This window comes from Capricornis sumatraensis, chromosome 13, assembly GCF_032405125.1.
Source record: "Capricornis sumatraensis isolate serow.1 chromosome 13, serow.2, whole genome shotgun sequence".
In the NCBI taxonomy this organism is placed as follows: Eukaryota; Metazoa; Chordata; class Mammalia; order Artiodactyla; family Bovidae; genus Capricornis; species Capricornis sumatraensis.
In genome coordinates, this window is record NC_091081.1 from 70,556,398 (window position 1) to 70,568,818 (window position 12,421).

A 12,421-nucleotide genomic window follows, 5' to 3' on the forward strand; every position below is an offset into this window, starting at 1 on the left:
GCGAATTTGAGCAAGCTATGGGAGTTGGTGATGGACAGGGAAGCCTGGTGTAGGGCAGTCCACAGGGTTACAAAGTCAGACATGAACTGAATTGATATAAAGGAAAATTCAAAATTAATAAATTCTCGAATTTCAAGTACAGAATTTCATGAATGAATACGGAGGGTCCCTTTGTGCATTATTAATTGCAATGGTTTCTAGTCTTGTATGTTGAGAACTATTTACTAAGTTCAGTCTTCAAGGTTGCTGATGTTTGGTTGTTATTTACAAAAGCAAAACAAAACAAAAAAGGAAACAAAGTAATACTCTGATTTCAAAGAACATCAGTGTAAGGTCAAGCTAAAACAAGAATAACATACTTTCAATGCTAAATAGAAGGTTTCATTTAAATTTCATTTTAGTTCTTATTTTCAGCAATTTAATAAACAGGAATTGCTTATTTCGTCAGTATATTTATTATTAATTAGTACAATCATTACATTTCATGGAAAGATAAATTATGATACCTCGACTTTCTTTTTTTAAATAATATAAATTTATTTATTTTAATTGGAGGTTAATTACTTTACAATATTGTATTGGTCTTGCCATACATCAACATGAATCCGCCACAGGTGGTATTAGAAGGGAGGAAGGAGGGGGGATCAGGATGGGGAACACGTGTATACCTCAACTTTCTGAAGCAGATTTTTAAAGATTGAGAGAGAAAAAGGAAAGTAGCAATTAAAATTAATGTAGAGGTGGAGAATTTTTAATACAGGAAGGAAGATATAAATTACTGTTACCTTATATTCCTTCTTCCAAGCTTCAAAGAGATCCATTGAATTACTTCCCTCATCAATGAATTCAACATCAAATCTATGTGATTTTGCAAATGACAGGAGCGCTTTCATAGATCGCTCTGTCTCACTTATTGCCCACAGACCACGGCTGGTGGTAGTTATTCGATCATCCACCAGTCCCTCTTCATCTTCTATCATTTCCTCAAATATTGCAGTCTGGCCTTTGACTCTGAAGGTGTTTGAGAAGAAAACCACAATAACTACTGTCAATGGGTAACAAGTACCGTAAAAGCGATATTGGCAGAATCAACAGAAAAGCAAGGTCAAAAACAATTATTTCATCAACAATACTGACAACTTTCAATGTCATGTCTACAAGATCATGCTAGCAAGCCTTTGGATAAACCACAGCAGCCTTGAGGCATCATACACTTGACCAGTGTTCTTTTAAGAGCAATCTGGCACAGTAAAAAATGGCTATAAATTCCAGGCTAAAATCTTACTCTGAGAATTAAAATACAAAACACAAATTACCACTATCAACGATACAAACAGAAAAGGCCACAAGATGACCTGAAAGTAAACTATTTTCTTTCTTTCTTTCCTTTTTTTGAGGCAATCAGAACTTAGTCTTTCCTCAATTTCCATGTTTGTAAAATCAGCATAATTTTGCTAATGTCATGGTTATACGTATCTTCAGTTTACAAATGAGGATCCTGAGGCTGAGAGAAGTCCACTATGCACATTAGTGAGCAGGGATCTGAGTTCAAATCTGTTGTCTGGACAGTCTGTGTCCTCCCTTCAAGTTAACATACACTACTATTAACACAAGACATTAACATTTAGAGGGTAAACTTCAGCAAAGGGGAAACTGAGCATGTTACATGGTCAAATGCTAAGGTTTATAAACTGATGGAAAAGGAGAGAGAAAAAAATAGTACTTTGAGGAAAATATGATCCTACAAAGTACCAAGGCTTACGGCATCCCTAGTGGTACAGTGGCTAAGACTGAGCTCCCAGTGCAGAGGACCCGGGCTCAATCCCTGGTCAGGGAACTAGGTCCCACATGCCACAGGTAAAAAGATCCTGTCTGTTACAACTAAGACCCAGGGCAGCCAAGTAAGTAAATAAATAAAAATAAATATTAAAAAAAAAAAGACCAAGTCTTGTAAAATGTTTCATTTGAATCCATCAGAGAACTTACGTGTGAGAAAATAGTTTCGACTCATACTCTGTAAACAATTCATCAGCCTTACAAAAGACACAGCTGCAAAAGAAGAAATTATGAGAGAAAGAGTCACAGACATATCTGGCAATCAGGTAATCTCTAAAAGAGGCTGAGTATTTTATACTTTACATTTTTGTTACAACAAATAAGCCATTTTAGAAAAAAAAATACATAGTCCTCTGGTATGTGGTCTTAGAGAGGTTTTTATTTTTTAAGTTAGATTAACAACACATCTTTATTTCTATCTGAAATCAAATGAAAACAAATTTTATGTGAGCTGCTGTTTCTTCTCTGAGAAAAAATCTAGCTCAAAGGAATGACGCCATCCGCCAGGTGATTTCTGCTATTACCCACCAGTTGAGAGGAAGTCTGACTGGTCGGAGATGGCAGATTGTTGCAGACTCAATAACATGCCGAGATGGAGGTCCCTCCAGGTTTTTTACAGCCTCTCTCACTTGCTTCTGGAACTTACTGAGCTCTTCCATATGTGTTGTCAGTAAGAACTGAAGTCCTCGGCAGTCACGGAACCTGATTCCCGTCACCAGCACCACACACAACAAAGAAAAGAACAGTAGGTCAATTTCTTGAAAATTCAAAAAGTGGTTGACAGCGTGTTAAAGAAACTGAACATTTTACCAAGTGAAACCTGGGTGAGTTTACCTTAGGCATGTATGCAACTGCTATCTGCTAGTAAACAAAGAATAATAACATTGGGTAGCTCACTATGAAAGATGACAAAATCATCTGATAGATGCTGGCCTCAGAACCAAAAAACAGTAAGCAAAACCTATGTCTCTGCCTCTGATGTCTGTGAAAGATGAGAACTGTCACATTTTTTTTGTTTTTAACTCTGACTGATGCCCCCTGACATCGATGCTCTTTGTGGAAAGGTGGTGACTGCAGAATGAAAAGTAAAGACAGAAAAGTAAGAAGAAAGAAGAAAAATGGCCAACAGTTATTTTCCGTATTACCAGGAACTTGTACATATACACATGTATTTTTATTAACCACTTACTAAATGCCAGCCACTTTGCCAAGCACTCCTCCTATTAACCTCAAAAGACATCATGGTCCCCACAATGTAGATAAAGCTTAATGAATTAAAGTAATTTAAAGCTAGAAAGCTATGTGGCAGAACTAAGAGTTAAATTTCAAAGCTCTTAACCAATCTGATAAACTGTAAATCAAACAGGTTAAGACAAAAAATTTATGGAAATTAAAAAGTAAAAAAATATAAATGGGATTTGTTTGCTTTTTAGGTTAAGACTATATCTGACCTGCCTCTTGAGAAACCTATATGCAGGTCAGGAAGCAACAGTTAGAACTGGACATGGAACAACAGACTGGTTCCAAATAGGACAAGGAGTACATCAAGGCTGTATATTGTCACCCTGCTTATTTAACTTATATGCAGAGTACATCATGAGAAATGCTGGAGTACATGGATGAAGCATAGGCTGGAATCAAAGTTGCTGGGAGAAATATTAATAACGTCAGATATGCAGATGACACCACCCTTATGGCAGAAAGGGAAGAACTAAGGAGCCTCTTGATGAAAGTGAAAGAGGAGAGTGAAAAAGTTGGCTTAAAGTTTAACATTGAGAAAACGAAGATCATGGCATCCGGTCCCATCACTTCATGGGAAATAGATGAGGAAACAGTGGAAACAGTGGCAGACTATATTTTTTGGGCTCCAAAATCACTGCAGATGGTGACTGCAGCCATGAAATTAAAAGATGTTTGCTCCTTGGAAGAAAAGCTATGACCAACCTAGAGAGCATATTAAAAAGCAGAGACATTACTTTGCCAACGAAGGTCCGTCTAGTCAAGGCTCTGGTTTTTCCTGTGGTCATGTATGGATGTGAGAGTTGGACTGTGAAGAAAGCTGAGTGCCAAAGAATTGATGCTTTTGAACTGTGGTGTTGGAGAAGACTCTTGAGAGTCCCTTGGACTGCAAGGAGATCCAACCAGTCCATCCTAAAGGAGATCAGTCCTGGGTGTTCACTGGAAGGACTGATGTTGAAGCTGAAACTCCAATACTTTGGCCACCTGATGTGAAGAACTGACTCATTTGAAAAGACCCTGACACTGGGAAAGATTGAAGGTGGGAGGAGAAGGGGACGACAGAGGATGAGATGGTTGGATGGCATCACCGACTCAATGGATATGAGTTCGGGTAAACTCTGGGAGTTGGTGATGGACAGGGAGGCCTGGTGTGCTGCACTCCATGGGGTTGCAGAGTTGGACACGACTGAGTGAATGAACTGAACTCAATACTGCAACCCCATGGGCTGTAGCCTACCAGGCTCCTCTGTCCATGGGATTTTCCAGGCAATAGTACTGAAGTAGATTGCCATTTCCTTCTCCAGGGGATCTTCCCGACTCAGGGATCGAACCCAGGTCTCCCACATTGTAGACAGATGCTTAACCATCTGAGCCACCAGGGAAGTCCTGCATATACTTTAGAAATTAGAAGTCTATCAGGTTCTGTATGATGAAAAAAAAGATTATACTAAGGTACATCCAAGTTAATAATGACACATGGAAAATGGAGCATATCTTTTTAGGGTGTTAGCAGACATTTGGAAAAGTTTTTAGAAGAGTAAATGAAAATGCTTTAAATATTTAACAGACATTGTTACTGAATTTTTCACTGAAAACCAGCTTTAATGCCAAGGCTGACCTCTGACTGGGATGTGATCTGAGAGGCAGAGGTCCTTCCACCCAGAATCCAGGTCTGCCACAACACCTAAGTTTCCCACACTAGGCAGACATCCCTTTCAGTTAAACCACTGAAGGTACTTTTGACAGAGTATATCTGTTCTTTGGAAAGAATTATTCACCATTCATACATACATCAAGAGCAATAATCCAATATATTTATCTTAAAGAATGTTAAGTGTTGATAAGAAGAAAGACGGGGAGACAAAGACTCTAAAATATAAAACTGCTCACTGTGGCACTATAAGTTTAGCTCTCAGGGAATGAATGACATAGGGAAATGGGAATGGCTTACCCTAAGGACAAAAATCTCCAAAACAGAGCCTATTTCAAAACTCTGCTTCAGTTTGGTTTTAAGCAACTTTATCCAACAAAGATACAAAAAAAATACTTCAAGCAGATTTTAAAAAAATAGAAAAAGAAAAGCACTAAAAAAGAAAACATTTAAAAATGACTAATATACAGGAAAAAAGGCTTATCTTTTAGATTTATACTTCATATTTTGGTTTGAAATATACACTTAACAAAATATAAAATTCAGATGTTCATAACCGCAGTATGTTATGATCTTTAACCATAACTCTTAATGCCAAATGATCTGAATATTTGGGATGACTACTAATACAACTATCCTGTTTTGTGCTACTTTCTTACTTCTCTGACATAGAAAGCTTGCCAGTTTGTTGCTTGTAGTTGCTGGTTATTTCATTTCGCACTCTTTGAGCAAGTTCCTCTTCAATACCAAATTCTATTGCTCTGTGTATCACATTCAGCCACCAAGGAGAATTAGAATGAATCTGTAAACAAGATAAATAATATCTTTTCACTACTCACTATATTTCTATCATTGAAAAGGGTTCTAAAAGGAACAATAAATGCCACTCTCAGGAAAATCACAATAGTAGTAGGGAGACAAATAGACATGTTGGCTATACAATGAATGAATACAACATCTGCATATATAATTAAATGGAACACCTATTTCATGATTACTCTAAATGAGTGAGAATTTATTGTACATACATGTATAACAAAGCTGTGCTAAAAAAAAATACTTTAAAATTCAGTATTCACTCTCTATATCTGAAAGGTAACAGGTTTCTTTCTCAGCGTAATAAAGACTTCATGCTTATCCTCAACTAACTGAACAAGATTCTACTCAATGAATAATCTATGGTAATTAATGAAATTATATGCCTGAATACTAAATAATTAATGAATTAGGAAGAATAACACGTGGTGTAACTGATTAAAATCAAAGACTAAAAGTGTATTTTGTGTATCCTCCTCTTTAAACTTTCCTATTGACTTCATGAAAGAGAAATTTTAGAAATGACAAATGGCACATATTTCATAAGAAAAATACTTATAGTTCTAATATTTCAAACCTCGAAAGATTTTGGAAACATACACATCTAAGATCAAAAGAAGGTTGTGGAAGTCTACTTTCTTCAAAAGACAACTTGTTATATACCAAAGGTAGAGGAAACCCCATTACACCTTAAAAGAAATCAAACAGAATAACCTCAAAATAGGTGATTTATCTCTGTATCTGTTCATTCAATCCATAAACACTGTTAACAGCAAATAAACATTTATTGTGGCCCAGGTACTATATGGGCTTCCCTTGTGGCTCAGTTGTAAAGAATCCGCCTGCAATGTGGGAGACCTGGGTCTGATCCCTGGGTTGGGAAGATCCCCTGCAGAAGGGAAAGCTGGTGGCACTGGAGTGCTACCCACTCCAGTATTCTGGCATGGAGAATTCCATGGACTATACAGTCCATGGGGTTGCAAAGAGTCAGACACGACTGAGTGACTTTCACTTCACTATACTAGGTGCTAAGAATTCCAAGATGACAAGAAAGTTCAAGTTTCTCCCTAGATCAGAACACAAACCAAAATGTTGTTGTTGTTCAGTGTTCCAGTAGTGTCTGACTCTTGAAGACCACATGGACTGCAGCAGGCCAGGCCTCCCTGTCCCTCACCACCTCCTGGAGTTTGCCCAAGTTCATGCTCATTGCATCGGTGATGCCATCCAGCCATCTTATCTTCTAACGCCTTCTTCTCCTTCTGCCCTCAGTCTTTCCCAGCATCAGGGACTTATTTCCAATGAGTTGTCTGTTTGCATCAGATGACCAAAATACTGGAGCTTCAGCTTTAGCATCAGTCCTTCTAGGGAATATTAAGGGTTGATCTCTCTTAAGATTGACTGGTTTGATCTCCTTGCTGTCCAAGGGACTTTCAGGAGTCTTCTCCAGGACCACAGTTCAGTTCAGTTGCTCAGTCATGTCCGACTCTTTGCAACCCCATGAACTGCAGCATGCCAGGCCTCTCTGTCCATCACCAACTCCCGGAGTTCACTCAGATTTAAGTCCATCGAGTCAGTGATGCCATCCAGCCATCTCATCCTCTGTCGGAAGGCCTCAATTCTTTGGTGTTCTGCCTGCTTTACAGTCCAGCTCTTACGTGACCACCGGGAAGACTAGCCTTGACTATATGGGCCTTTTTTGGCAGGGTAATGTCTCTGCTTTTCAACACACTGTCTACGTTTGTCATCCCTTTCCTGCCAAGAGGCATTCATCTTTGATTTCATGGCTGCAGTCACCATCCACTGTGATTTTGAAGCCCAAGAAGAGAAAATCTGTCACTACTTCCACCTTCTCCCCCTCTATTTGCCATGAAGTAGTGGGGCCAGATGCTATGACCTTAGTTTTTTAATATTTAGTCTTAAGCTGGCTCTTTCACTCTCCTCCTCCACCCTCATCAAGGTGCTCTTTAGTTCTTCTTTGCTTTCTGCCATTAGAGTGGTATCATCTGCATATCTGAGGTTGATGTTTTTCCTGCCTGTCTTGATTCCAGCCTGTAACTCATCCGGCCTGGCATTTCTCAAGACGTGCTCAGCATACAGATTAAAGAAACAGGGTGAGAGCAGATAGCCCTGTCATACTCCTTTCTCAATCCTGAACCAATCGGTTGTTCCATGACGGGTTCTGACTATTGCTGCTTGACCTGCACACAGGTTTCTCAGGAGACAGGTAAGGTGGTCTGGTACTCCCCTCTCTCTCAGAGCTTTCCATAGTTTGTCATGATACACATAGTTAAAGATTTAGCATCACTGATGAACAGAGATAGATGTTTTTCTGAAATTCCCTTGCTTTCTCTATAATTCACCGAACATTGGCAATGTGATCTCTAGTTCCTCTTCCTTTTTGAAACCCAGCTGGACATCTGGAAGTTCTTGGTTTGCATAATGCTGAAGCCTAGCATGTAAGATTTTAAGTAAGACCATACTAGCTTGAGAGATGAGTGCAACTGTTTGATGGTTAGCACATTTTTTGGTAGTACCCTTCTTGGGAACTGGGATGAGGACTGACCTTTTCCAGTGCTGGGTCTTCCAGATTATCTGGCATAATGAACGCAAATCCTTGATGGCATCATCCTTTAGGGATCTGAACAGTTCTGCTGGAATTTCATTGCATCCACTAACTTTACTAACAGTAGTGCTTTTTAAGGCCCACTTGACATCGCACTCCCAAAGGTCTTCACACCACCAAAATGTTATGTGGATAAAAATGTGAGTAAGGAAAATTACATACATACCTTTCTCTGAAGATCACGGATAGTCTGCTGCACAGGCAACAAAGCCTGCTGGGCTTCCGCAACCTCTGAGTTACACTTGCTCATATAATGCTCTCGTAGCTGTTTGGCCTGTGTTAAAACATGAAACAAGTATAAATTTTCACTACAGGTCAAGAAAATAATCTAGTATGATGTTTCAAGAACAGTGTGCTTCCTTTATTTACTTAAATCTGTTTAACTTAAGCATTAAACTCAAGTATACTGTAGAGAATGTAAAACCCATGCTGCTGCTGCTAAGTCGCTTCAGTTGTGTCCGACTCTGTGCGACCCCACAGACAGCAGCCCACCAGGCTCCTCTGTCCCTGGGATTCTCCAGGCAAGAACACTGGAGTGGGTTGCCATTGCCTTCTCCAATGCATGAAAGTGAAAAGTGAAAGTGAAGTCGCTCAGTCGCATCCGACTCTTCACGACCCCATGGACTGCAGCCCACCAGGCTTCTCCGTCCATGGGATTTTCCAGGCAAGAGTACTGGAGTGGGGTGTCACTGCCTTCTCCAAAACCCATGCTAGAAGTTCCTAATATGTATGTTGAAGAGAATTTATCTGGAGGCCACCTTGACTTACATTTACCTGTAAGTCATATAAAAAATTCCAAGGATTTCTCTCCAAATTTCTAATTTTTTAATTTAAAAAAAAAAGGGAGGAGGAAGAGCAGTAACATTTTAAACTATAAGGCAAAGCAGGAATACGTTTTAGAATTTCTTGTCTCATTCAGTTATTATAATTCCTTGGAATTACTTCAGTTTAGAACTAACACTTGAGAATATACACTAACACAGGGTTTGTGAACTGAACTGTGTTCCCTCAAAATCTGTATGATGAAGCTCTAACCCCCAGTGTGACTATATTTACAGACAGGGTCTTCAAGAAAGTGATTGAGTAAATGCATATACATGAGATGATAAGGGTGGAGCCCTAATCCAAAATGACTGGTGTCCTTAAAAGAAAAGGGAGACACACCAGGGATGCAAGTGCACAGAGAAAAGGCCATATGAGGACACAGTGAGAAAGCAGCCTTCTATCAGCCAAGGAGAGAATCTTTCGGAGCAACCAATCCTGATGAGACCTTGGTATCAGACTTCCAGCTTTCCCTGATGATTAACGATATTGAGCATCTTTTCATGTGCATGTTGGCCATCTGTATGTCTTCTTTGAAATAATGTCTATTCCTATCCTGTGCCTATTTTTTTAACTGCCTGATAAGGGGTTAATATCTAAATCCCTGATAAGAGGTCAGCATCTAAAGTATATAGACAACACATAAAACTCAATATCAAAAAAACAACCTAATTAAAAAATGGGCAGAAGACCTGAACAGACATTTTCCCAAAGAAGACACAGAGATGGCTAAGGCACATGAAAAGATGCTCAAAACCACTAATTATTAGAGAAATATGAATTACAACAGCAATGAGGTATCACCTCGCACGTCAGAATGACTGTATCAAAAATTTACAAATAACAAGTGTTGGGGATAACATGGAGAAAAAAGAACCCTTGCACACTGTTGGTGGGAATGTAAACTGGTATAGCTACTAAGGAAAACAGTATGGAGATTCCTCAAAAAACTAGATATTGTACCATATGACTCAGCAATTCCACTCCTGAGTAAACAGATGGAAAAACAATGAAAATACTAGTTCAAAAAGATACATACACTCTGATATTCAGAGCAGCACTATTTACAATTAACCGAGACATGATAAAACCCAAGTGCCCATCAACAGAGACGAATGGATAAAGAAGCTGTTGTAAATATTTATAATGGAATATCATTCAGCTATAATCAAAAAAAGAAATTCTGCCATTTGCAGAAACATGGATGGATGCAGAGAATACCATGTTCAGTGAACAGGGCAGAAAGAGGAACACAAATATTTTATATTACTTACACTTGGAATATAAAAAGTAAAATGAATATATATGCAAAACAGAAACAGACTCATAGATATAGAAAACAAACTACTACTGGTTGCCACTGGGGAGATGAAAGGCGACAGGGGAAATCAGGGATGAGACACAAACTATTATGACATATAAAACAGATGAGCAACAAGCATATATTGTATAGTACAGGGAATTATAGCCATTATCTTTCAATAACTTATAATGAAGTATAATCTATAAAAATACTACATCATTATGCTGTATACTGTATCATAAATTAACTATAGTAGTGGTAGTGTTAGTTGTTCAGATGTGTCCGACTCTTCGCAGCCCCATGGACTATAGCCTCCCAGGTTTCTCTGCCCATGGAATTCTTCAGGCAAGAATACTGGAGTGGGTAGCCATTTCCTTCTCCAGGGGATCTTCCCAACCCAGGGACTGAATCTGGATCTCCTGCACTGCAGGCATATTCATTACCATCTGAGCCACCAAGGAAGAGCCATATCAAATCAACCATATTTCAATTAGAAAAAAGGAGAGACTGTCCTTTCCCTACTGAGTAAGAACTATATAAAAAAGATCTTCATGACCCAGATAATCACGATGGTGTGATCACTCACCTAGAGCCAGACATCCTGGAATGTGAAGTCAAGTGGGCCTTAGGAAGCATTACTATGAACAAAGCTAGTGGAGGTGATGGAATTCCAGTTGAGCTATCTCAAATCCTAAAAGATGATTGCTGCACTCAAGAAGCCAGCAAATTTGGAAAAGTCAGCAGTGGCCACAGGACTGGAAAAGGTCAGTTTTCATTCCAATCCCAAAGAAAGGCAATGCCAAAGAACGCTCAAACTACTGCACAATGGCACTCATCTCACACGCTATTAAAGTAATGCCCAAAATTCTCTAAGCCAAGCTTCAGTAAATACGTGAACTGCGAACTTCCAGATGTTCCAGCTGGATTTAGAAAAGGCAGAGGAACCAAAGATCAAATTGCCAACATCCACTGGATCATTGAAAACCCAAAAGAATTCCAGAAAAATATCTGCTTTATTGACTATACCAAAGCCTTTGACTGTGTGAATCACAACAAACTGAAAAATTCTGAAAGAGATGGAAATACCAGACACCTAATCTGCCTCCTGAGAAATCTGTATGTAGGTCAAGAAGCAACAGTTAGAACTGGACATGGAACAACAGACTGGTCCCAAGTCGGGAAAGGAGTACGTTAAGGCTGTATTTTGTCACTCTGCTCATTTAACTTATATGCAGAGTACATCATAAGAAATGCTGGACTGGATGAAGCACAAGCTGGAATCAAGATTACCAGGAGAAATATCAATAACCTCAGATACGTAGATGACACCACTCTTATGTTAGAAAGCGAAGAAGAACTAAAGAGCCTCTTGATGAAAGTGAAAGAGGAGAGTGAAAAAGTTGGCTTAAAACTCAACATTCCGAAAACTAAGATCATGGCATCCGGTCCCATCACTTCATGGCAAATAGATGGGTAAATAGTGGAAACAGTGACAGACTTTATTTTCCTGGGTTCCAAAACCACTGCAGATGATGACTGCAGCCATGAAATTAAAAGACGCTTGCTCCTTGGAAGAAAAGTTAAGACCAAGCAAGACAGCATATTAAAATGCAGAGACATTACTTTGCCAACAAAGGTCCGTCTAGTCAAAGCTATGGTTTTTCCAGTAGTCATGTATGGGTGTGAAAGTTGGACTATAAAGAAAGCTGAGTGCCGAAGAATTGATCCTTTTGAACTGTGGTGTTGGAGAAGACTCTTGAGAGTCCCTAGGACAGCAAGGAGATCCAACCAGTCCATCCTAAAGGAAATTAGTCCCCATTATTCATTGGAAGGACTGATGCTGAAACTGAAACTCCAGCTTTGGCCACCTGATGTGAAGAACTGACTCAATGGAAAAGACCCTGATGCTAGGAAAGATTGAAGGCGGGAGGAGAAGGGATGACAGAGGATGAGATGGTTGGATGGCATCACTGACTCTATGGACATGAGTTTGAGTAAATTCCGGGAGTTGGTGATGGACAGGGAGGCCTGGCATGCTGCAGTCCATGGGGTTGCAAAGAGTTGGACACAACTGAGCGACTGAACTGAACTGAATCTTGGTTCTTTTTTATAAATTAACTGACCATATGTG

General features: G+C 39.3%; 1 protein-coding gene across 2 annotated transcripts in view; it reads right to left on the minus strand.

Moving 5' to 3' along the window:
• Window positions 1-12,421, minus strand: part of SHPRH (SNF2 histone linker PHD RING helicase) — a 74,983-nt gene that overhangs the window by 29,695 nt on the left and 32,867 nt on the right. For both annotated transcript variants that reach the window (XM_068984895.1, XM_068984896.1), the window contains 5 exons: window positions 8,332-8,439; window positions 5,386-5,528; window positions 2,365-2,538; window positions 1,987-2,049; window positions 786-1,011 (listed from right to left, as the gene is read on the minus strand). In XM_068984895.1, coding sequence (XP_068840996.1) covers window positions 786-1,011; window positions 1,987-2,049; window positions 2,365-2,538; window positions 5,386-5,528; window positions 8,332-8,439 — 714 coding nt within the window. The remainder of the gene's footprint in view (window positions 1-785; window positions 1,012-1,986; window positions 2,050-2,364; window positions 2,539-5,385; window positions 5,529-8,331; window positions 8,440-12,421) is intronic.